Source organism: Engystomops pustulosus, chromosome 7, assembly GCF_040894005.1.
Source record: "Engystomops pustulosus chromosome 7, aEngPut4.maternal, whole genome shotgun sequence".
In the NCBI taxonomy this organism is placed as follows: domain Eukaryota; kingdom Metazoa; phylum Chordata; class Amphibia; order Anura; family Leptodactylidae; genus Engystomops; species Engystomops pustulosus.
Genome location: NC_092417.1, coordinates 156,177,378 through 156,202,535, shown reverse-complemented (window position 1 = coordinate 156,202,535; position 25,158 = coordinate 156,177,378). Strand labels below are relative to the sequence as shown.

Below are 25,158 nucleotides of genomic sequence, written 5' to 3'. Positions count from 1 at the left end.
GCTGCATAGTATAGTGGCTATGATCAGTATTACACTTAAATAGGACTGAGCTACACATAGGGGACAAATGACATCACTTGCTTCTGAAGCACAAGCTGTGACCAGCTAATCGGTGGTATTGTTTGGTGTTGCCCCCTCTGATATTGATCAGCTATCATATGGTTGAATGAACGATTTTTGAAATCTGGGACACCCCTTTAAGGTTCACTTACACTTTTGTATGAATTTATAGATGAGAGTAGTCGAGTAGACGCTACGCACACAAGAAATGGCATCCCGAGCTAGGAAGCCTGAAGTCATACAGTTCATGAATAAACAGATAAGTGGGTGTTATAATCCTCACAAAAGGGGGTCTCTAAACAGTGTTAGGGCAGTTTTGCACTGCTATGGTGGGTCTGGGAGTCACAGGCCATGCAATGTCCAGTTTCATGAACTGACTACTCTCTCAGGACAGAACCCCCTGCACAATAGTGACATGTGATACAAGGAGTCCCTGCTTCCCAGCTGTAATCATGATATCAGTCCACTTGTATCCAATATCTCTATGGTACAAGGATTCCTGTCCTGGACATCGTGGTTCAGTCGTGAAACTGGACACTGGACTGTAATTTACAGACGGACGTATGAAACAGCCCTTATACTGCTTGTACAGATGGACAGGTATTGGATGGGGGACACCCTCCAAATGGTAAATGGAGAAATAACAGAGCAACAGTCCTACACAGCTTTAATGCAATCATAAGAGACCCTAAAAATGATAGTAGAGGATTGCAAAATTGCTTAAATGGTAACTCCATCTTATGTTATTAATGGAATCCACTTGATAAAGGATGAGCCCGACGAAAATTATGGTTTTCTAGGGTAGTGAATTAATTGTACCTGTTTGAACTTCTTTCTGGTATAAAGGAAATCAATCAATCAATTGCACTCCAACTCCACCACGTCCAAGACCAAAGAGCTGTCTAAGGCCCCTTCCACACTTGTGTTGCACGTCACGTCAGAGTTTGATCAGGGTTTGGTCAGTGAAAAATGCACATTTTGCATCAGAGTGCAATCAGTTTTCAGTCAGAGTTTGTTCAGTGTCTCAGTTTTTCAATGCGTTTTTCACGCGCGTGAAATGACTCAGGACTGAGCTCTATCTTTTCTATGGCAATTGATGCGTGAAAAACGTATTGCACTTGCATTGCACTTGCAAGTGTCTCAGAGTGCAATGCGTTTTTGATGCATCTCCATAGACTTGTATGGTGCGTTTTTCATGCACGTGACTTGCAAAAATAGAGCATGTCGAGATTTAAATGGGGGGGGGGACGCACGTGTGTGCGTGAAAAGAAATGCAAGTGTGAAAAAGCCCATTGATTACTATGGGTGCAATGCAAGTTCTGCACGTCAAAAGCACGCACAGAACACGCGCGTGAAAAACGCAAGTGTGGAAGGGGCCTAAGGACACCAGGGACAACAGTGTGGACCTGCATAAGGCTGTGATAAGCTATGGGACAGTAGGCCAGGTTAGATGTCAACAATTATTAGAAAATGGAAGAAAATACAAGATGACTTCTCGGCCTTGGGCTCCGAGCAAGATCTCACCTCGTGGGGAAACGAGGATTCTGAGAAAGGTGGGGAATCAGCACAGAACTACACAGGAGGACTTGATCAATGACCTGAATCCGGCTGGGACCACAGCCTCAAAGATTATGTTGGTAACACACTACGCTGTCATGGATTAAAATCATGTCCCCCTTGCTCATGCCACCACATGTCCAGGCCCATTTGAAGTTCGGCATTGACCATTCGGATGATCCAGAGGAGTCATGGGAGAAGTTCATGTGTCAGATCAGACCAAAATAGAACTTTTAGGTATCAACTTCACTGGAAAGATGAAAAAGATGAGTACAACCCTTAGAACATCATCCCATCGGTGAAGCATGGGGTGGAGAGATCAGACTGTGCGTTTGCTTTTCTGCAAAGGTGGACAGGAGGACTGCACTGCATGGAAAGGAAGATGAATGGAGCCATGTATTGCGAGACCTAACCAGGCTCCAATCGAAAAACTTTGGAGGGAGCTGAAACTTAATGTTGCCCAGTGACAGCCTTAAAACCTGAAAAGATCTGGAGAAGATCTGCATGGAGGACTGGGCCAAAATCCCTGCAGCAGCGTGTGCAAACTACAAAAACTACAGGAAAACTCCGACCTCGGTAATTGTAAACAAAGGTTTCTGTACCTAATATCAATGGGAACTTGTCAGCAGAATTTGACCTTAATAAACCACTACCAGTATGTTGCCAGCAGCAGAGTAGTTTCCATATTGTGTTTCTTTCATGGAGGCATCATCCAGAAACTCAACTTTGAAGTGAGATGTAAATTGGTTGTATAAAGTTAAAGAGGAGGAGATTTTAACACTGAAGTCAAGCTCTCTCTTCCTCAAAAAGGTCCTACATCCAGAGACGTCACTAACCAGATGTCCTGAAATCCGATGCAATCACAGATACACCACCATGGACCATGAAAGAAACAAAAACTAGAAGATGTTATGCTGTTGGACAATATGCTGATAGTGGTCAATTGCTGATGATAGGTTCCCTTTAAAGAGGACCCGTCACCCATAAAGTAAGCAGCTCCTAGTGCTTAAACTCCGCAGTGTTAGAATGATAGTGGTATCGGAAACCTCCGATACCGCTATCTAACAATGCGGCGGAGTACAATGTAAACATCGGACCGCTCGCTGCCTCTTCACCGACCGCTCCATAGGCCGGCAGTGACTGCCGCGTGTCATGCGGCGGAGTACAATGTAAACATCGGACCGCTCGCTGCCTCTTCACCGACCGCTCCATAGGCCGGCAGTGACTGCCGCGTGTCATGCGGCGGAGTACAATGTAAACATCGGACCGCTCGCTGCCTCTTCACCGACCGCTCCATAGGCCGGCAGTGACTGCCGCGTGTCATGCGGCGGAGTACAATTTAAACATCGGACCGCTCGCTGCCTCTTCACCGACCGCTCCATAGGCCGGCAGTGACTGCCGCGTGTCATGCGGTGGAGTACAATGTAAACATCGGACCGCTCGCTGCCTCTTCACCGACCGCTCCATAGGCCGGCAGTGACTGCCGCGTGTCATGCGGCGGAGTACAATGTAAACATCGGACCGCTTGCTGCCTCTTCACCGACCGCTCCATAGACCGGTGGTGACTGCCGCGTGTCATGCGGCAGTCACCGCCCCTAAACCCGCCCCCTCATGAATACATCGGACCACTTTGAGAGCGGTCCGGCGTTTACATTGTACTCCGCGGCAGTGTTAGAAAGAGTTATCGGAGGTTTCCTATCATTCTAACACTGTGGGGTTTGTTTAAGCACTAGGAGCCGAATTTATGGGTGACAGGTCCTCTTTAAGTATTTGATATAATAGAAAAACCAAACTTATTTCATAACATAAAATGCTAATTATTTAAAAAATTCTACACTGTGATATTCTAGATTTCTTTTAGATTCTAGTTGCAGACCTCTCCACTCTTTGTAGGGGGTTAAAACTTACAACATCGGCAGCATATAGAATTCTTATTGTCCCTCTGCATATTCTCATCCTTTATACATGAGTAACCAACAAGTGAATATGTGACATGAAGGGAGATCAGACGCATGTTTCAAAGTGAGTTTATTTGTATGTTGGGTGTGATGGGAGGACGTCCCGTCACCAGTAAGACACACAGCTGTAGAGGAGGACAGACGTACACACAAGGATATTCATGGAATGGGACTAATGAACCAGATCCAGGCCTCCCCCTGGTCTCCACCTGTGGATATATACAGACCATATACAGTCCGCCCGCAGCCGGAGACCCAAAGTCTGCCAAGTTCTGCTTTTAGACACAATAGGATACTACAGGGCAATGGACACATGGAGACAGGTCTAACGAGTCGGACCATTGGCAAATGAGCAAAAAAAAAAAAAAAAAACTAAAACACACAAATTAGTGCCTTGGAAAATAAAACAGTGCATTTATAAATTATATAAACAATATCAAAGCAAAAAAAATTAAAATTAAAAAGGCAAGTAACCGCAGCATGAAGGAACGCAGTGTTTGGTAAAAACCATTTATAAATATAATATATTGCACAAAATATTAATAACACGTGAGTGAAAACAAAAAAAAAGAAAAAAAGAAAACACAGGCAGAAGTAGACGGGGTGCACACGGATGGAGGAGGAGGAGGGGGGGGATGCAGGGGATTAGGTTTCACAAGAGACTGGAGAGGTAATGGGAGTAACATGCGCTTCATGTCCTTCTATAAGGGGCTAACCGCAGCCCCTGACGTCCCTCACTTGGGTCAATGCCAGGAAATTTGTTAGCATTCGGCCTTCTGCTCTTTCTCACTGTTCTGCTTCCTGCTGCAGATTACAAAAAAATTCTTCCTTCTGTAGTCCGAGAGCGGCGACAGATTCTGCCTCGTCACAGACCGGAGTCACTTCTCTGCCCGCGTTGCATCCATTATGTGAAAAGGTGTTGCACCAATGCCCGGGCCGAATGGGGGGTCACCCTGGACTCTGGAGAAAATATATATGAAAAGGGCACATACTCCTGTACTATTCTAGATGTATGTAAATACTCAGAAATGGATGCTATTAGGGGTTAACATCTGCAAACTGTCCGCAGTTCCAAAAAGACACGGAGAACATGCAAAACTGTTCCGAAATCGGTTAGATGTTGTCAGAAGGGAGGGGCTTAAAGGAATTGTCCAGTCACAACAGGTTAGGGGATAACTTGTTGATCGGTGGGGTTCCCACTATACAGAATCACGAGAACAGGGATCCGCTATGCCCCAAACTAAAGAAGTGTCAGGATGGACACATGCGCTGAAGCTCCATTCGCCGTCTATGGCACTGACAGAAGTTGCTGCACTCGGTTATATCTGTAAGCGCCATTGAGATGAATAGAGAAGGAAGTGCAAGAGCGACCGGCTACTCTCTTCATTGGGGGTAATCCATGGGCGCCCCATAGCTAGGACCCCCTATCACTGCGCTGAGTGTAGATGTAAGACAACTGACTATAGCAAGAACCTCTCCCCTTCTACATGAAGATTAAAGGGCTTTCGAGTCACTACAAGGATGGGGGATAACATGCGGATCAGAGGGAGTCTACCACGCGGATAACGAGAATGGGGTCACTCATTTGACTTCCTTTCTATTTGACCTGGGTTCAAGTCCCAGGGTCAACATCTGCAAAGAGTTTACATGTTCTCTCCGTGTTTGCGTGGGTTTCCTCCGGGTCCGCCGGTTTCCTCCCACACTCCAAAACATACTGGTAGGTTGAGTCCCATTGGGTACAGGGACAAGCTCTGTGCAGCACTGCGTAATCTGTGTGCGCTATATAAATAAAGGAATTATTATCATCTCAAGGTCACTTACAGAGATGGCCGAGTGCAGTATTTGGCTACTTCCATCAGTCCATTAGACAGTGAATGGAGCGGCAGTGCACACGTCTGACCCGCCCTGCTCCATTCTTTTGGGGTACATCAGACCCACGTTTTTGTGATCTGTGGGGATTCCACCGCTAGGACCCTCACCATTAGCAAAATAGGGGAGAACTTGTAGTGACCTGACAACCTCTATAATCTTTATTGTAAGGGGGGGGGGTCTCCTGCTGCAGTCAGTTGTCTTACAGCCACATACAGAACAGTCAGGGGGAAGGAAAACGAGTTAAAAGTGCTGGAATATTTGATTTTTTACATTTTCTAACTTTACAAGAGAGTATGAATAATATAAAATGAGTAAATATATGGAAAAGTCAAGGCAGAACATAACGTTTTTATCGATTCTGAACCCCGATCACGTTTTTTTTGAGGAAGGGGGGGAGAGATATATCTGCCATGCCCGATGACTTAAGGCTATTACTTTAAGACAAGACGCAGCAGAAGTGTCTGGCGTTCTCTCCTCCCTCATTCTTTCCCTGGAATTACAACGTATTCCCAGCCGAGCGTATATATATATTACTGGGGGGGTGACGGAGAGAAACTGAAGGCTGATCTGAGTATGACCAGACTAAGAATGCAGAGCGGAGCCTGTCCTGGAGTACAGATACAACCCTGTAACATTCTGGGATCTCTATAGGTAGTGCTCAGCCAATAGTACAGTACCTGCAATATACAAGCTGCTTTTTCAGCCTCGTCTATGCCAAAAACATTTTGGCAAGGGAATAAAAAAAAAAATTTAAAAAAAGCAATCCCTCACTAATCCGCTTTCACTCCCGTTTTAGCAATTACTACTTCCTGTTCCCGGCTCCTCCCACAGGAAGTGGCACCTCAGCCAATCCGATGCGTCGGTCAAGCAGTCTGAGACGCAACCTGGAAAGTGAGACCATCAGGGACCCAATAAACCGAGGAATAGAAGAGGCAGTGGATTGGTGATGCAAGTGTTATTTTTTTTATAATTTTGAGCTTAATGTTCCCCTAAAATGTTTTCCCTTTTAACCGGGCCCTTGGAGGAACACATTTTGGATTTTTAAGGGATATTTTACATATTTGTCACATTCATAATGAATGGTGGGTTTGTAGATGGAACGCAGGCACAGAAATATTCCAAAGCTCAGCAGTAATACTCAAGGCTTCATACAGTGAGAAGAAAAGGTTTAGCGAGGGACATTTCTGAGAACTGAAGCAGACAAAGTTAAGAGACCTAAAATATGTCGGCTAAACTGACGGATATCTAATATATGGTGGGACTAAAAATCTATTATAGTTACTCTGGATAAGGGAGTTTTGCCTCCACGTATTGGCACCTCCATTAAAAATGTTCTAAAATTGTGCGATTTGGCAACACAGCTATATAAATACTTCAATACGTATCATCCATCTGCTAAAATCAGGCCCATTCATCAGATTAAGAGGGATGGTAGAAAGGTTGGACTGAACAAATGAGTTAAAATTGAATCTTTCTGAAGAAGGGTCTTATGAAGGAAACTTGTCGCATCGCAAATGCAGTCCAATCTGCAGGCAGCATGTTATAGAGCAGGAGGAGCTGAGCAGATTGTACATAGTGTCCTATCTGCAGGCAGCATGTTATAGAGCAGGAGGAGCTGAGCAGATTGTACATAGTGTCCTATCTGCAGGCAGCATCTTATAGAGCAAGAGAAGCTGAGCAGATTATACATAATGTCCCATCTGTAGACAGCATGTTATAGAGCAGGAGGCGCTGAGCAGATTGTACATAGTGTCCCATCTGCCGGCAGCATGTTATACAGCAGGAGGAGATGGGCAGCATGTCATACAGCAGGAGGAGCTGAGCATATTGTACACAGTGTCCTACCTGAGCTAAAGATTCCAGAGGGCAGTCCTACAAAGTGATTGACAATCTTTCCTGTATAAATGTGCACTCTGTAACAGACGTCAATCATTTTGGACCACCGAATGAACTCCTTAATCAACAATGACTTAAAATGTCAAAAATAATACAAAAATACATTTAGAATCTTTTCGCATAAAACTTTAGATCAATCTACTCAGCTCCTCCTGCTCTGTAACAAGCTGCCTGCAGATAGGACACTATGTACAATCTGCTGAGCTCCGCCTGCTCTATAACATGCTGCCTGCAGGTAGGACAGTATGTATAATCTACTCAGCTCCTCCTGCTCTATAACATACAGACTGGACTGCATTTCGAATGTGACAAGCTCCCTTTAAAGAAAACTTTAGCCAAAAACTAAAAGTAGCCACCAGTTTGTAGGAGCCCCATAGCCACAAACTAAGGAAACTCCGTGCTATTATCTATTACAGTACAATTTCTACATTGCAGCAGCAAGTGCTCGGAATTTTGGTGACACATAGTTTCCCCATACGGACATATGAAACCTCCGCTTCCATCTAAAGCTGCAGGTACATTGGGCCATGACATGGACTAGAATGATTGGAGTTTTCTATAAACCGTCAGAGATTCAGTAATAGCAGCTTTGTCGTAATCATTGCCAATAAAAGGGGATCCTGATTAATAAAATCTATCAATGGGAACAAAAAAAATATATGGACTGCCCAACTTAAAATAATCACAATAAATAAAATAAAATCCTCTCTCCCTGCTAAAAAGTGGGGAAAATAACATAACGCGTCAGAGTCTAGTGTTAAAAAAATGTGCTCATGAAACAGAACATACGGTGTTACCTACCCATACTGGCAGCTTTTTCAACAAAGTGACATCGGTTGCATAAAGTAAAAAATAAAAACACTAAACCAAAACAAAAAAAAAAAATAATAATATAACACCATCCTATAGACTCGTGCTCTTCCCAAAAGGTCGGATCTGCTCACCCCACTCCTATCCCTGTCCTCCGTCCCATCCTGCAGAGCACACGAAGGGGGTAGGAGGACATAGTGGTCAGGACATATACAGCAGCCAATCCCTTTAAGAGCGCTCCTCTCTGGTAATCCACAGAACTCCATAAGGTCAGGCCGAGGGAGGGGTCGTTAGGACGACAAAATGGTGTGGTTCATCGTCTGTCCTGTTGTCTTTTTATAGAAATCACTTTTTTTTTGGTTTTGAACCCGGGAGGTGTTGAGTGGTTTATGCCAAAATTGTGAGGAACGCCTGCAGACTGTTACGGAAAGGTGAGGTTCTTGCGTCCAACCGTGAGGCTGCGGAAAATGTAAAATATTCTAGAAAAGTGCATCAATGTCCCGAGAGCTGCAGCTTTTAGATGGTCTTTAGGCCAAACTTTTTGGAAAATTTGCTCTTACAAATAGGATGTGATGTGTCGGTGCTTACACAAAGGGGAACCTCCTCTTTCTCTAGGGGGATCTTCTTGCTCCCAAGATATAACGCGGCCTCCGACGTGACACTTCCCGTACAGTCTGAGGGGTGGCTATGTGGAAAACGAGTGAGGTGGTAATATGGAGGAGAGGCTGATCACATATCCGATAATCCCCAGCTCCTTAGTTTGTCCCGGTGGAGGTGACTGGTGGGAGAGCAGGTAACACGGAGCAGGTCCTGAGGCAGCTCGGCTATTTGGATAGCTTACTAATAACTCGGATTAAGGCTCCATTCTCATCCTTCAAGCGTTGGTTGTCAGCCTTCAGATCCCCAAGAACCTGGGCGGAAGAACACACAACATGAGCAACGGAAAGGGAATTATAAAAACACGGACAATTCTATTCCTACCCTTTATTGCATGTGCTTTACTTAAAGGGGTTGTCAAGGACCTGCCTGTTGAAGATTATGTAGAGCTGCGGTGTCTTGAATTCCCGTGACTACAGTGGCTACGGTTGGTATTGCAGTCCTGCCCCCTTTACCACAAACGCAGTATATTTACTTAAAATGACAACAACCATCTTGGCGAGGATTTCCAAACTTCCCTTCCCCCTCTTGACATTACCGGGGGCGTCGATGAGTTGCAATGGCAGCCTCTCAATGGCTCCTAATCCCATCATTGCCTATTGATTCTCAATTATACTCTCCTCATGGATCTGCGCTCTTCCCATACACTGGATCTGCTCACCCTAATCCCATATCGGTCTTCCGTCCCATCTTGTACAATACACAAAGGGCAAGAGACTTTCTACAGAGGCAGTACTCGGTATTGCAGCTCATTCCCACTCACTTTAATGGTTCTAAGGAGCAAAAAGTCCATATGATGCAACCACATCCGGGAGTTCCTCTTGGACCCTCGCCAATCAGATATTTATTACCTATCTTAAGTATGAGTTACAATGAATATAAAAAGCCTTATAAACAGTATGGGTGTACATAACATCCCACAGCAGACAAATCTCATCTCACCAATATAAAGACGCCCCGGCACACAAAAGGTCTTCTTGCTTGAAATTAAATTTATTAGCATAAGTTTCTTTCAAGCAAAAAGATGTTGTGTGTGCCGGGACGTCTTTATATTGGATTCGTATAGTGTTCAGTCGCTTGTCCACGTGCACCGCGCTTCGGAATGCCGTCCGTGTGTTTACATTGAAATCTCATCTCACCTTCAGCTCGTCCTGAAGTTCAGATACCCTACGCTCCAAAATTTGCTTCTCCTGTTAATAAATGAAAAGTCAGTCTGTTAAAAGGCTTGTCTGGTCGCGAAAACCCCTTCAAATACACAATCAGGAAATTATAAGGGAGGTCAACCCTTTAAGGAGCCTCAACTAATAAATAGACAAGAGTTAAAAGAGGCTAAAAGCTGCTGCGAGGGAACTTGCAAAAGGAAAGGGAGAGCGAAGAGGGGCAACAAGGAGGTGGCATTAAGCTGGCTGTAGGAAGTGTGGGTGCAGGTGCTACAGAAAAGGGGCTCTTTTATGGAAGACTACAGGAAAGAGGGGTCTTTAAGTGGGGTGGAAGCCAAAAAAATGGGTAATTATGAGGAGGCTACACAAATTATAAAGGAGGATTATTATACAGGGAAGGGGGAACCAGTGTGTGTGTGTGGGGGGGGGGGGGGGTAAGAAAGGAGTAGTACTATAGGTGATAGCTAAAAGGTGAGGTTTTATAAATGGGGATACATTATACTGTGTGGGTGGGACACAGGATAGGAGAAAGGGGGTGTTACAGGAATAAGTATTGGGATCATGGGCATGGCAAAGGGCACAAAAATATTTTGCAGTGCTCTACATGCACTGAAGCTTCTGTCCCTCTTTCTCCATTATAAAATTCGGGAGGTATGCGACCCCTTTAAAGTTGACTTGCCTTTTAAGTATCAAAATATAGAGAAATCAATAAGTGTGTTTTGGGAATATAACATCTCACCTTTTTTTCTGTATCAATCAGAAACGATCTGTCAACGCCTCTTTCCTGTCTCTATAAATAAAAAAAAATGTGAAATTAAAGTATAAACCTCTAAATGTAAAGAGCCCTTCACATAGATCTACACAACTGGTGCCCCTCTTACCTGGTTGACTCTTTCCAACTCGGCTTTTGTCTCATTTACCAAGTTTTGGGTGTTTAGCAGCTGAGAACGAAGTCGTCCATTGTCTCTCATCAAGTCTTCATAAAGCTGGAACAATAGAACAATGGACGCTCAGTCTCGACACTTTCTGTAGATGAACTAGTGTTACTTACAGTAGAACTATATAAAAGAATATTTATATTCTATATTGTGAAACTTATTTATACTTCTTTTAGTTCAAGGGCCATAGTGCACACGCTATACAGAGCAGCAGTCTCTAAACTCACACTGCAGAAACTCACATTTTACTTCTCCCTCTCCTGCCTCCTGCTTACAAAAAGCTGACAGGGGGGGGGGGGGGGATGCAATTAACTCCCCATACCACATGATCACATGAAATCACAAAATGCCTCCACGGACTTCTAATCCTCTCCATGCAGGCTGCTGTGATTTCATGTGATCAGATATGTGCATGGTGTACTATTTGCTAATGTTAGGAGGCTAAAGGACCTGAGATTATGTCACCCTGGGCACATGATATTAGGCCACGCCTCCTGATTAGCTATAGATATCCCTGGATACCAGACAAGTTTATAACGGATTTTATTAGGATCTGAGGGAAACCATATTTAGCGTCAGTTAGTTAATAGGGCTCTAAGGAAACCTGTCACTAACTGTATTTGTGAAAAATGTCGTGACAGGTTCAGATGCAGGTCCACAGTCTCCCCTGCTCCTCACTTGTGATTGTTCATTTTTTAAGGCAAGTGGGACAGGCTGCAGCTGCAGACTTGGCCAACTTACTTTTTTGAAATCTTTTGTGTCCCTGTGTTCAGCCGCGATGGCTGCTTCTACCCGGCTTGCGTTGTGCGCATTGGAAACTGTATCCGCCCTGGAAGATATTTTAGTATCGGAAAGCGTAAACAATAAAGCAGAACAGGAGATCATAAAGTAAAAAGATGACAGGCGGATGGTACGCCACATGCTGCGGGCGTCAACCTTAACAATACATCACACAATAGAGACCATACAATAGCGTGTGCCCGGAGCTACAAACCACGTCTCCATAGATACAATTATTGCCAAGTAGACAGAACTAAAGTCTCACTTTGCTACATTTCTAGTTTACTAGTTTAAGTTTTGTATGTAAAGTTTTAGTGCTCCTCTAATGCACCCAGTGCAACAAGTTTGTCAAAATGCACATGATGTGCACCCCCATCCCCTTATATCAGTCATTATACTTCTAGAGCCCTAAGGTCTGCATCCAGGGGTAGTCACCAGGTTTTACCCCATTACACTACCAGCCCCTCAGGTAGGGTATGAAATGTCCTTTCTGGGATTCCTTCTTTTATGTGAATGCTCGTCCTTTATTTTGCTGGAGACAAGTCAAGTTTAAAGGCTGCAGAGGGAGCATAAATTTATTATAAACCATTATTTTAAGTTCTTTAATTTCTGGTAACATGTTGCTTATGTCATATTAAAAGGTAAGGATCTCATCTTTTAGATCACACATGGATGGTGGTTCTATAAGCTACAGAACCAGAGAGGTAAAAATAGGCAGGAAGTGGATTTTTATCTGCAGCTCATATTCCATAATAAGTCTTTATTGTCTTTCTCTTTAATGATTAGTATTTTTAATTTGACACCAAAAGCATTTTTACTACAGAACCAAAGATACGGACATCTAAAGTGACACTCCCCCTGCGGCCTCTAAACTTGACTCATTTCTGACAAAGTCTGACTTATCTTTTCTTAGTTGCACATGACATGGTTTAATGGGGTTAAACCTGATGACAAAGTCCCTTTAAAAGGAGAATTTCTTAAAGGCGATTGTCCAGTGTTCAATTGTTATACTCTATCCACAAACAGGAGATAACCTTTTAAATGGTGTGGGTCCAGCTGCTAGGACCCCTCTGATCACAAGAAAGGGGAACCGCCGCTTTCAATAGAGGAACCGTCGGGTCTTTCATGTGACCTGCTTCTATATGCATTCCCTAGTGTTAGAGTGCTCCAATTTGTCCGGCAGTCCCATAAAAATAGAAATAGGAGCAACAGCACCCATGCTCCACCTGCTCCGTCATCAATTAGTGGGAACGGACCTTCATAGTATCATAGTATATAAGGCTGGAAGGAGACGCAAGTCCATCAAGTCCAACCTTTAAGAATTAAATAAATGTTTTATCCCCATAACCCGTGATATTTTTTCTCTCCAGAAAGTCATCCAGGCCTCTCTTCATTTTAGAAACATGTAATGTCCGAAGGAGCCAGACCCCAACAAACAAAATGTTATCATTTATTCAGTGAGGGAGGTGTATCCATAAAACGAAACAAAATAAAAATTAAAAAATGTTAAAAAGGGGGAGGGACGTAATTAGGAAAAAAGGAAAGGAGGGGAGATGGGGAAAAAAGGGAAGGAGAAACTAGTGAATGGAAGCCACAATACAGGGACACGGAGCCAAATAATCTATATCTTTGTGCTTTGTGTGGGCCCATGATCAATGCCAAACCCAGTGGAACTTCTCTGATCTGCTCAACATATACTAAAAATTAAAAGAGAAACATTTGTTCCCAGAAAGACATTCTATTATTTCCTTTTGCTGAAATAATCATAAAACTATTAATATTCCAGTGCTGTAAGCCAGACACAGAGAGACTCATAAATATGATTTGTTATAAACCAGCATCATGCCAGGATTTATATCTTGTAGATATGGTTGTTCTGACCTTCAAATTTGTACAAGGGAGGAAAGACGCTAACACGCGAGGCTCTTTCCTAAGTGGAGTCAATGCAATTGTTTGGACGGTGTTAGAAATGGCAGCCGTTCAACATGGATTAGAGAATTAGTGGCTGAGATAGGTGCTCCTCCCCGGGGAATCACACCAATGCTGTACAAGGGCACCAGACGGAAGGCCATGACAGGGGAGTCCCATATGTACAAACACCCGGCAGTAACATTATTGTCTCTTGTGATGGGGTCCAAGAAATGTACCATGGGACTTATCTTAATTTGCAAACTTTTAAGACTACATGCACACAACTATATTGGATACGATAAGTATATATACCGAGAAATGCGACGGTCTATGTACAAAGACTCCTTTTCCTATTGTAGGAAATGCTGGATGGAAAAACGCATCAGTCTGCAATGTATTATTCTGCTTCCTACTGGAGAGGGTAGTATACACTCAGCGGAGGCGATAGAGGTCACTGTATGACATCCATCTCCGGGATGGGGATTTATCCCACCACAGGGCCTGGCAAGTGTTGCATACCTCGAAAATGTCCATACAGCAAATCTGAGCAGGAATAAGTCCTGTTCTATCTTTATTTAGGCCTGTGCCTTGGCCTCTAGGGATGTATCACGGTGCATGCACTGAGCCTCACCACACCCTTATCGTGTACAATAGGAGGCAATGGAGGCCATGAGCTTAACACCATTTGTGCAGCTAGCTTATGGCCTCTGCACATAGTCATGTGCATTAAGGCCTAAGAGTATACAGTGGGATACTTTGTAGCCATCCATTGTAAGAATACGTTGGGAATATGCCTTACAACATGTCCTTACAACGGAGGGAATAAACACAATGTGAATGTAGCCTAATCTGGAGAACTTGTAGTAAATCCTTGTCTTTTAACAAACCTAGCTGCTGAGACTAAAATCCTGCTACTAACTGCTCCCCCATCCATTTTAAGGAATTTCCAGTACTACAACCTCAATGGCCGATCAACGAAAGATTCAGGGGGCAAATGTGCTGCAACTGGCAGAAAGGCCACAACAGAGTGTACAGTATCCATTAAAAAAATGTGACCAATGATAAGGTATGCTCATCCCAGCACCATAACCGCCGAGAATGGGACCCCCCCCAAACCTTACCCAACAGAGATAATTATATACACTTTGGGTTTCACTATGATTCAGTCAATGATTGAATATTAAAAAGGTAAAATTCTTACCTAGAGCTGAGTCCATCTACCTGGGAGGAAAAAAAATAGAAATGCATTATGTCACACGAGGTATGGGCAAACATCCCTGGAATAAAGGGGTTAAGCTAAAAATGTAACCGTCATTCTGATCCATTCACACAGAAAACTTACCCCATTACAAGACCATGAGAGCCACGCAGCAAAAACAGATATGAAACCCATGTTATAAAGTATTAGCACGTGCCACTCCCATACACCTTATAGCCCTCTCAATGACATAAAAAGGTGACTGTCTACACGCAGGTCCAAGCACCTGAGTTTGCGGACTTTCCTCTGACCCATCGTCTTCCTCAGATTCTTCGCCATCACTCTGTAAAAGAAATAATAGTTTAGTCCTGGAGGATATATATAAATATGTCTTATATCCTGTCTATAGGAGACAACGCAGCAGATAGTCTCCCACCACTAGCTCAGGCACAACTGGGAATCGCCTATGGAGGGGAAAGCTCCAACATACAAAATACAAGTCATGAAATGGTCAGATATAGTTTTCCTCCTTATGCACACAAAAGGCACATTATCCCAAAAAATGTATAGGTAACCTACAATAATGCAGGCTGATTTTTAACATTTTTTGTAAGATCTCAAAACATACACGCCTGATCTAAAAGATGAGATTCTTATCTTTAAGAGGACACCAAAACCAAGTGTCTAGGTACTATAGAACCAAAGATAGGGGCCTCTGAATTGACATCCACATGCAGCCTCTAAACTTGACTCCTCTAAGGAAAAATCTGACTCTTCTTTACACATTTTCTCAAACCTTTGGAGATTTTTTACATGTTAACGTGAGATGGAATTCTGGAAAGGACAACTCATCCCCTACCTCAGGAAGCTGGAAGTTTAGTGCAGTAAAATCTAGTAAAAGTGCCCCTTTAAATAGAGAAGAGAACCCTAGCTTCTTACATCTCTAGTGGTCAGTGGAACTCCAGTGGATCTCCTCTTCCCTCGAGGCCTCCTCCGATCCCGCACCCCTGCTTTGTTTCTACCACCTCGCTCGTCACTTTCCTTCTCATCCTCTTGGGACTTTTGCATCTCTGTAAATGACACCAGAACTATGAGTAAAGTTGACTTGCAAAGTTGTTCAATTCACACACAAAACCCTTAGACTCTAACCTTTGCTCTCTAAACTGTGTCCTGCTGCTCGTCTGTGTGAACCTGAGGATGTTGGAGTTGGATCTGGAGTGGTTATTCCTAAAAGATCAGATTTTTGCAAACTGGCAATCCTGGATCTCCAGCTCACCTCTGCCTGCAAAGTCAGAATAGAACATATCAAGACTGAAGACTCCTCTCAGCTCGATCCTGAAAGTCTTATATAATCAGATCACTCACCCCATCATCACTGGCGGCCCGGCTGCTCCTTGGCTTCGTCTGGTTATCTTTGCTCTCCTCTTCTTGAGGCTTCGCCGCGTTGGCTACTTCTTCTTTGTTTTCTTGTTGTCCTTTGAGGACTTTTTCGGCCTCTTTCAGATCTGTGAGAGTCACTCCCTGTAAGAGGAGCATGAAATATTATGGTAAGAGATCATGGAACCACGCATAGATTTCTGTGTAGTATATATAGGACTCACCTGAGTGGATCGGCGAGACTGCCGTGCATGTCGAGACCTCGCCTTTCGCTGAGCTTCAGCCTCTTCATCCCTTACAGGGGTCAAGTAAGACCTAGAAACAATCCATTATAAGACACTGTGTATAAACGTATAATTACTGTATCAATCCCATCATTAAGTTTAATCCCTACCTGCGCCGCTCTTTGGTCTCCGTAATGGTTGTTGTTGGCTCCGAGTTGGTACTTGTTGCATTTGCAGTCTCAGTAGTCCTGGAAAGGACAGAGTAGATAACACTTTGGGAACCTTTTCATGACAAATATTGAAGTTCCTTCTTAAAGGGGTTGCCCACAATTTGTTTTGGATGGTCTATTCTCAAGAAAAGCCATCAACACCTGATCAGAAGGAGGCTAATACGAATTTGCTGTTTGGGCCCAGCACAGTGCATGTATCTAGAACAACACTTGTGCCTGGGGACTAGGTGTCGAGTCCGCCCCAACAATCAGATATTGATGGCCTATGCCAAGTCAGGTGATGCTCACATCCCACTGAGAGCCAACAGGACACGTTGGCCTCCATCAGGCAAATGGGTCAAAACACTGGCCAAATCAGCTTTGCACTCTATATATGCAAAATGCAGACCCAAGTGAAAATTTGCCACTATACGGCATATACCTTACCTTCTAAATGAATTTGGTGCTGACACATTGGTATCTACTTTAGAAGACAAAGTGCTTCCACTTGTTCCTGTAGTTTCTAGTTTGGTTGTTAACGGTTCTCTTCTTGTCAGGGAGGGTTCAGTCTTTGATGTCAGAGGTTCCCTCTGTCTACGGAATGAGTTTAGTCCTTCGTCTCCATCATTACGTTGACGGGTATACGATCCACGGCTAAACTGAGATTCCCTTTAAGAACAATGATAGCAAAACAGTTTATTTATGGCCAACACTCGAAATGCAACAGCCTACATTTACATCTTGATACTGACCTCACATTTTCCTGGTTACTAGACAGTTTCTGACTTGGAGGCACACGAGCTAAGCGGAGCTCTGACCCAGTCTTCTCCTAAAGGAGAGAACAATACAGTCAAATGACTCCAGAAATTATAAACTAAGGACAGGGAGGAATAAAAGAAGATTTTTAAGAATGGTAGTGTCCACTGAGAAGAGAAAGGAAGCCGTGAAGAAGCTAGAAAGAAACTAAGGTAAGAAACGTCGGGTCACAATACACACTCGGTCCGCTAGCTGGGAGCTGGAGGCAGATTTAGGTAGTGCTGCCCTCCTGCCTTCTTCAGAGGTGGTGCTAGAGCTCAGTGTGCCAGAACTACCAGTCTTCCTCAAGGAGGCTCGCCATGAGCCGGAGGACGGCTCAGTTTTCTCAGGCTCCGGTACAGTGGTGGTCTATGGATAGTGGTGTGCATCAAAGTTATTTTGTGATTCCATTTCAATGGTTAAGAATTGATTTTTTTTTTTCCCCACGGAAGATCTCAGATCACCCCACAACGTGAAAACTCACCTTCTTCGTCGCAGTCGTTGAAAGGTTACGTAACTGGTTGTTCAGATTATTAATTCTTTCTTGGGCTTTGACTTTTTCTGCAAGGAAAAGAGGGATAAAACGGAAAAGAGGATAATGGCTCCTTGTATCTTCCGCTCTGAAGACAGGACCTGGATAATGAATTTCTATGTAGCAGGGACTTGTTGTAAAGTAAGCAGAAGAAAAAAAAAATGCTCACCGGACTCAGCATCAGAACCAGACTCATCAGAACTGGAAGCAATGGGCTGCGTGGTAGGTACTGTGGAAGTGATGGGTTGTGTCCTGCGCTCTTTGTCCTGCACACGAAGTGCAACCTTCTCCTGGCTGCTCAGACGAGAAATAGAACTCCTATATGAAAAATGGGTCGGGGGGCAGGGAGCGTGCAAGGGGTCAGTGCACAAAGTGCCCGGGAACACACACAAAGTGTAACACCCACATCCAGTGAGAACACTTCAAGCTCACACAGTGCATCACATATTCCCTTGTGATACTAACCAGTGGACACTGCACACAGTCTATGGGTCCATAAGCGAGTCCCCTTCTAGTTAAAATTTATAAGACATCAGGATGTGCTCCTATTAATTGGAAAGGGGATATGTATCTGATCAATGGTGACCAATAGTCAGCCACTGATATAGCACTGATAGAGAACTTGAACACTACTTCTACTATGTGATTTAGGAACACCTCTGAGAAGGATCTGGGGTACAAGTTGAAAGATAATCATGAAAGGACAATTGAAAGATCTATATACAGTATTGGTAGTGTTTTTGTTTTTTAAATTTAGGGTTGGGGGGGGGGGGGGGGGGGGAGATTAATCCTGAACCTTCATGCACCACATCCATTGTGTAAATCCACTGCACAACTAACATGCCACATTCCCTTCACCAATGCATCGCTATGGCATTACAGACCTCCGTGTCCTGCCTGCAGCATTTTGATTCGGAGGACTTGTCTGAGACATTATCTGCGGAGCATTCTTCATCTTCTCCAGGCGTAACTATAAAGGGAACAGAACAATAGTTCAATAAATGAGTTGTAGTGTGTGCAATGTGTTAGTGCCCCAATACAGACTCATGAGAGATCTCACCGCGCTCTGCTTCTTCTTCATCTCTTCAAGAAAAGACTCTAAACTATCGTCTGCAACATCAACTGGCGACTGGCCCTAAAAAAAAGTGAAACAACATTGAAGTGTTGGCCAAACATAGTATACATTTTTAAAAAAGTCACAACACACTGCAAGAGAAATGCTGTTAGATCCAAGAAGCGAGAGAGAACGCGAGACGAAAGTTGAGGGAACCAAGCACAGATGCGTTAGAAAGCCACTGAGATCACACAGGGCAAAAGGCAATACACCATCTAAACAGCCAAGAGGACACCAGACGCACATGATATACACTGCATAGAGGTACAATATCAGCCATGGGGGGCAGAAGCAGTCGGTGTATAGTGTGAGGAGACCGCTGACCCCCTCACCACTTTGTTGATAGCTTCCATGTCACAGAGTGCCTCACACAGGAGACGGCATGAATCCTGTTGGCCCCAGTGAGCGGCCGCGTGCAGAGGAGTCCAACCATCTAAGTCTCGGGCATCCACGTCAAACCCCAATTGCAGGAGCAGCCTGGGATAGATATGGAAAATGAGAAAGGAGGGAGACATAGGATATAATGAAAACAAGAGAAACAACACAGAAGAATGAGACATACTATATATTTTACAATATATCCCTGTTCTTCTAAGGCTATGAGCACACAAACAAGTGCTATATAGAGGCCACAAAACATGGGGAGTTATGGGGGCCGCTGGAGATAGGAGGGGTGTCCTGTGCACAGATTTATTCCTCTATAAAGGAGAGGAGAAATAAATTGTCCCTTGCATGGATGGAATATAGGAGGGGGCAACCAGATTATCAGGAAACACGCAATGTCAGAGGAAATTCTATAAGCTACACTTTAAAGGGGCTCTACACGGTCCATTAACATAATAAGATGGAAATCCAACCTACCCTGCTATGCCACAAGGCCATTTATTGACTGAGTCTTGTCCAAAAGGAAGTGTCACAGAGACTAAGAGCTTATACATACATGGCCACTAACACATTGTGTGACTGTCAGCGCACCTTATGACTTCAGTATAGCCCTTGGCAGCTGCTACATGTAAAGGAGTGGCCCCAGTGGTAGGATGACGAACATCATCGCATTTTCCATTATTTAGCCAGCGCCGAGCATCTCGTAACATAAGCTCCTCCTCCTCTTTGCGAGCTGCATCTAAATCAACAGCTGTAAAAAAAAAAAAAAAAAAAAAAAAAAAAAAAAAAAGAAAAAATAGAGCAGAAATTATGTGTACAAGAGGGATCAATGTCAAGATTAGCAAAAAATTAAAGCAAAATAAATAAAAAACCACCTCTACTTATTACACAGTTGATTGTTCAAGGACCTTCAATTTGATACAGAATAAGGTATCAGATTAGAGAGTATCCAACATCCAGAACCCCCATTAAACAGCTGCTTGCAGCAGAAGGCTCCATGCCTTGTGTAGAGGCCATGATGGGATACTGCAGCTTGGTTCTTAATTCAAGCGAATACATGCTGTGCTGCAGTACTCTGGGATAGCCACTACACAGGGAATGGAGACTTGGTTTGGTGGAAGTGCCAGGTGTCAGACCTCCACCTGATGACTTATGAGAGGAATAGATCATTTATAAGGATAAAGAAAGACCCTTTAAGTAAAACACTATGGAATAGAAGAAAAAAACTTATGTGAACAAGTCCTTAAAGGGGCAAATGAGTATGGAGTCCCATGAGGATACTTCAAGGATATTTGTAGGGGGTGGATTTGCACCTATTGATCATATACTTGGTTCTACTACTTCTGTCATATGTGTAATTTCTCTTCTTGAATGGGCACCAATCTGTACTACAGGCCCAGTTTCCAATTCCTAGTACAATGTAAATCTAAGTGCCAACCAAAAGGTTTCCCAGGCAGCGTGTGGTGTTCCTATGTAATTTTATAGGTTACGTGGGCCTTTGTATACATTGAACAGAGGCCTACACAAACAACAGACCAACAGTGAGACTGACAAGCCAATCAGAACTCAGCTTTCATTTTCTCACTGCAGTTTTAGAAATATAAGCAATGTTGTGATTGGTTGCTTTGGATAACAGGCCCAGTTTCTCTCTTAGGCAGCCATTTTAACATGATGTTGCCCATAGTAACCAAAGCGAAAAATTTAAGTTGAGCTCTGACTGGTTATCATGGAAAGGTTTAAATTGAGGCCTAGTAGATTTTTTGTATTTTGAAGTGCACTTACCTTGCTTCTTGATCTCGCTCTTCAGCAGCTTCTCCATGGCGCTCTCATGAGACACATCCAGCGGAAGCTCTCCTTCACTGTTTACAATAGCGACATTCGCACCCTTTGAGATCAAGTACCTGCCGAATAAATGAATCAACTGCGTTAAAGGGGAGTTTAGATTTTAAAAAAGACGTGTCACACAAAGCCCTGCCAGCTGTCATTTATCAAAATCCATTTAAATGGGTTAAACACAAAAAAACTACAATTTTAAGATCCCTGCTTGCTGTCAGCGAATCGATATAGTCTTGTTTATCTCTGTGGGCTGAAAACCTGTCATACAGCTCTGAAACACTGTTATGAACAAATCTCCTGTGTCGGAAAAATATGTTTCGACCTTAGGATGTGAACAAGAAGGTTTCCATTCACTGACAGAAAGCTATTACATGAATGACACATAATTTTGCAAAAAAAAAAAAAAGTTATTGTATGTATACTGTGTCTGAGAACCAATTTAACCCCTGTGACAGGGGGGTGGGGGGGGGGGGGGGTGTAGGTGTGTAAAGCTAAGTGACAGGCATGTGGAGGTGTTAGCGATGCACCCCTAGTAAAACCTGTTCTAACCACATACCTGTAATAGTTAAAAAAAACAATCACGTCATTACTGACATTCTAATCTTTTCTGGCACGTGAAGAAAAAGTTTACACCTTCTGTGAAATAGCCGCTATTACAGCTTACATAGGGACTAGCACTCAACTTCCCCAAACTCCTGAATGGAAAAATATGTCTAGTTTAAGAAGCAGATGCTGAATAACTTAAAAGCTATAAAGATTTTCCATTCAGTGGTCTGAGAAAGCTAGGTGACACTGTCATGGCTAACATTACTTGTTTCTAGGAAAGTTGGGTGACAACCAAAAAATGAAATATATTTGTGTGTCGTGTCTCCCCAGACTTACTGTGCTATGCTCACAAAGCCACAAGATGCTGCTGCATGGAGCGGGGTCCACCCCTCATTGTCCTGCTGGTTCACCGCGGCTCCATTTTCCACCAGAAACTGAACCATGTCCATATTTTCGTCAATACAGGCCTAAGGTATAATAAGATCAAAATGGACATTGTGATAATCATTGGTAGATGCAACATACTAAGACTTAATGATCATGGCGGATGGCTGATAACAGGAAACAACAGCAGAGCAAGTTTTGTACAACAGACTTGAAAGTAGGTCACGTGGCCAAATATTGCATTGTCGCAACCAACAGCGACATGGAAATCGCTAGAAATACATTCACGGAAGTATGGCGAGTATAGTGAAATGGTGACGTACAAGTAGCAATGCAACTACATTCTCATTTTTTTTACTGTCGTGCATTTTGACCCTTTGGCTGAGCAACATGAGTCGGGAGCAAAATCAACTTATAGTCCCTTAAAATATTCAAAAATGGTAAAAGCAAGTTTATAAAAGACTTATCCGTTCCTGGGAAAGCTGGGTGATAGTTACAATGGCTAGCATTACAAGCGCCATAAGGAATTATCTATCACCGGACGTTCCTGCTTGGTGATGTCAAAGGTTTCTTTTAGAAGAAATAACAGTGGCCACAATGGTTGTCACTCAGCTTTCCCAGGAACAGATATAATTAATACACTTTCCCTTGAGATTTCATTTTTACAGGATGTGATGGCCATGAAAAACGGTGGAGGCAAATACAAGAAAATGTCAGTATTATGAGGAATGTGTACCACAGCATGAGCTTGTCATATGGAGAGACTACAACTCCCAGCATGCTGAGCGTTGTAGTCTCCCAGCATCTGGAGGGCCATGACGTGTAGACATCTGGTGTGTGGTCTGTTCTTCACACTTTACTACTAAATGGTGACAACCCCATTACAAGAGGAATAATTAAAGGAGGAATTCAGATTGGGGTGTGGGCTGTGATGCGGATGGTTACACGCGCTGAACACTACTCAATATGGATATACGCTCGGACGTCTGGGGGCCTGGGAAGCCGCTACGGGGGTAAAAAGACGACATCTTAGGACATCTATAAACCGGCAGGGTCAGCCATTTCACTGGAAATTCACTTCTATCAAGCAGAACATAGACCACAACATGTTGTCCCCCCTAAAATATAATATAAGGATGTCTTAACCCCATAATTAGGGAAACATTAGGGCATTGAATCCTTAAAAGAACATTTTTGACAGAGGTACTCTTATAGGGGAACTCTCCATCCAAGACACTCAAATTATTCACACAAATTCAGTAGTAGCTCCTCAATAAACATGGATGGGATAGAAATAGGAAACTCATGACCTGATACCTAAACTATGTCCCATACGCAACCAAGGAAACTACAACTCCCAGCATGCACTGACAAATGAAATATGTTCAACACTTAAGCTAAGAAACTACAACTCCCAGCAGGCCCTGGCACTTGAACAATCATCAAGGCTTCATCTGCTACTTAACTACAACTCCCAGCATGCCCTTTCACCTGGTCTAGGTTACACACTTAACCTATGATACTACAACTCCCAGCATGCCCTGACACTAGAATAATCAAAGCTTTTCCCGCTATGTAACTACAACTCCTAGCATGCCCCGACACCTGAAATATGTTCAACACTTAACTAATGAAACTACAACCCCCAGCAGGCCCAGGCACTTGAACAAACATCAAGGTTCTATCTGCTATGTAACTACAACTCCCAGCATGCCCTAACACCTGATCTTTGTTACACACTTAACCTATGAAACTACAACTCCCAGCATGCCTGACACTTGAACAATCAAGGCTTTACCTGCTATGTAACTACAACTCCCAGCTTCCCCTGACACCTCAACAATCTTCCACACTTCTTCTGCTATGTAACTACACCTCCCAGCATGCCCAGATATTTAACCAATCAACGCTTCACCTATGCAACTACAACTCCCAGCATGTCCGGACACCTGTAAAACTTCACGTACTGGATCTACTAACTACAACTCCTAGCAATACCGTGACACTTTAAGTCAACTTGATCTCCTATGAAACTACAACCCTCAGCATGCCCTGCCAGCCTAATAGTGGGAGTTGTAGTGCTTGAGCACCATACATTGCTCATTCCCACTTATTTCTATGGATTCTATGGATGACAACCGAGTTTCAAATATCTTTTCAACAAGTTAAGGAAAAGTTTTTTGAAGTCTGCAGTCTGTAGCAGGGATAAGTGGAGCTCCCTTTTAAGGAGTTTAGGAGTTTTAGGAGTAGTAGTCGCTGTCAATGCAGAGTGTATGCAGGCACTACAACTCCCAGCATGCACTGCCCATACCTGGTGCAGAGCTGTCAGTCCGTCCACGTTGGTGCCATTGATCTGGGCTCCGGCCGCCAGCAGTTGCCGGACCTCCTCCTGGTCTCCAGCCGAACAAGCGGCCATGAACACGGCTCCTTGGGCGAAGCGCACCCGGGGCGGGCGGCGGACGGAACCGGGCGGGAGACATCGCTCTGTGTCAGAGCCCAACCACCGGCTCAGCTGCTCCCGACGCTTCTCCTTAGCCGAGTCCGACCGGGACCGATCATCCGCCGCCATCTTCCGTGTCCTGCCCGGAGACAGGCGGGAGGAGGGGACCGGGAGAGGCCGGGAGGAGGAGAAGGAGGAGGGAGAGGACGAGGGAGGAGACGGGAGGAGGACGAGTGGGCGAGCATCTGGACCGGCACCTTAAAGGGGTTCTCCTCCTACCATACACCAAAGGACAGAAAGTGGTCCAAAAAATATGTCCCCACCACTGCGGAAAGTTTAGTACCTCAGAAGATCCCAAAACATCTGACAGGGACATTTCTAGGGACCTGAAAAATGATCAGTGGAACAATCTGCCATGAATATGTCCCGAATTATCACTAATTCTCAGAATTCGATAAAGAATCTGCACCGGTTACATTCAGATTGTTGTTATTGTCATTCCTTATCTTCTCCATCAGCC

General features: G+C 43.8%; 1 protein-coding gene across 5 annotated transcripts; it reads right to left on the bottom strand.

The window, feature by feature from the left end:
• Window positions 1-3,628: 3,628 nt before the first annotated feature.
• LOC140071155 (protein phosphatase 1 regulatory subunit 12A-like) lies at window positions 3,629-24,824 on the bottom strand. 5 transcript variants are annotated; one of them, XM_072118494.1, is made up of 24 exons: window positions 24,510-24,824; window positions 22,151-22,281; window positions 21,215-21,333; window positions 20,024-20,183; window positions 19,381-19,525; window positions 18,995-19,069; window positions 18,819-18,904; window positions 18,104-18,228; window positions 17,887-17,963; window positions 17,604-17,771; window positions 17,360-17,436; window positions 17,055-17,276; window positions 16,569-16,646; window positions 16,399-16,489; window positions 16,163-16,318; window positions 15,947-16,079; window positions 15,737-15,867; window positions 15,084-15,140; window positions 14,801-14,820; window positions 11,650-11,737; window positions 10,852-10,956; window positions 10,710-10,760; window positions 9,950-10,000; window positions 3,629-9,064 (listed from the first exon to the last, which is right to left on the bottom strand). In XM_072118494.1, exons 1-24 carry the CDS (start codon window positions 24,765-24,767, stop codon window positions 8,978-8,980), a joined length of 2,691 nt encoding a protein of 896 aa, XP_071974595.1. In that variant the 5' UTR covers window positions 24,768-24,824; the 3' UTR covers window positions 3,629-8,977. The 5 variants fall into 5 exon arrangements, with proteins under 5 accessions (XP_071974595.1, XP_071974594.1, XP_071974596.1 ...); XM_072118493.1 differs by having other exon boundaries at window positions 18,104-18,252; window positions 24,510-24,823; XM_072118495.1 differs by lacking the exon at window positions 17,604-17,771 and having other exon boundaries at window positions 18,104-18,252; window positions 24,510-24,823.
• Window positions 24,825-25,158: the final 334 nt, after the last annotated feature.

Bases quoted from the DNA above. Each gene is read 5' to 3' on its own strand.
- LOC140071155 (XM_072118493.1), bottom strand. From the start codon at position 24,767: ATGGCGGCGGATGATCGGTCCCGGTCGGACTCGGCTAAGGAGAAGCGT. The intron at 19,526-20,023 runs GTGCGCTGACAG...TATCTATCCCAG, and splicing joins GGCTATACTGAAGTCATAAG to GCTGCTCCTGCAATTGGGGT. The intron at 15,868-15,946 runs GTTAGAGTCTAA...TGTCATTTACAG, and splicing joins ACACAGTTTAGAGAGCAAAG to AGATGCAAAAGTCCCAAGAG.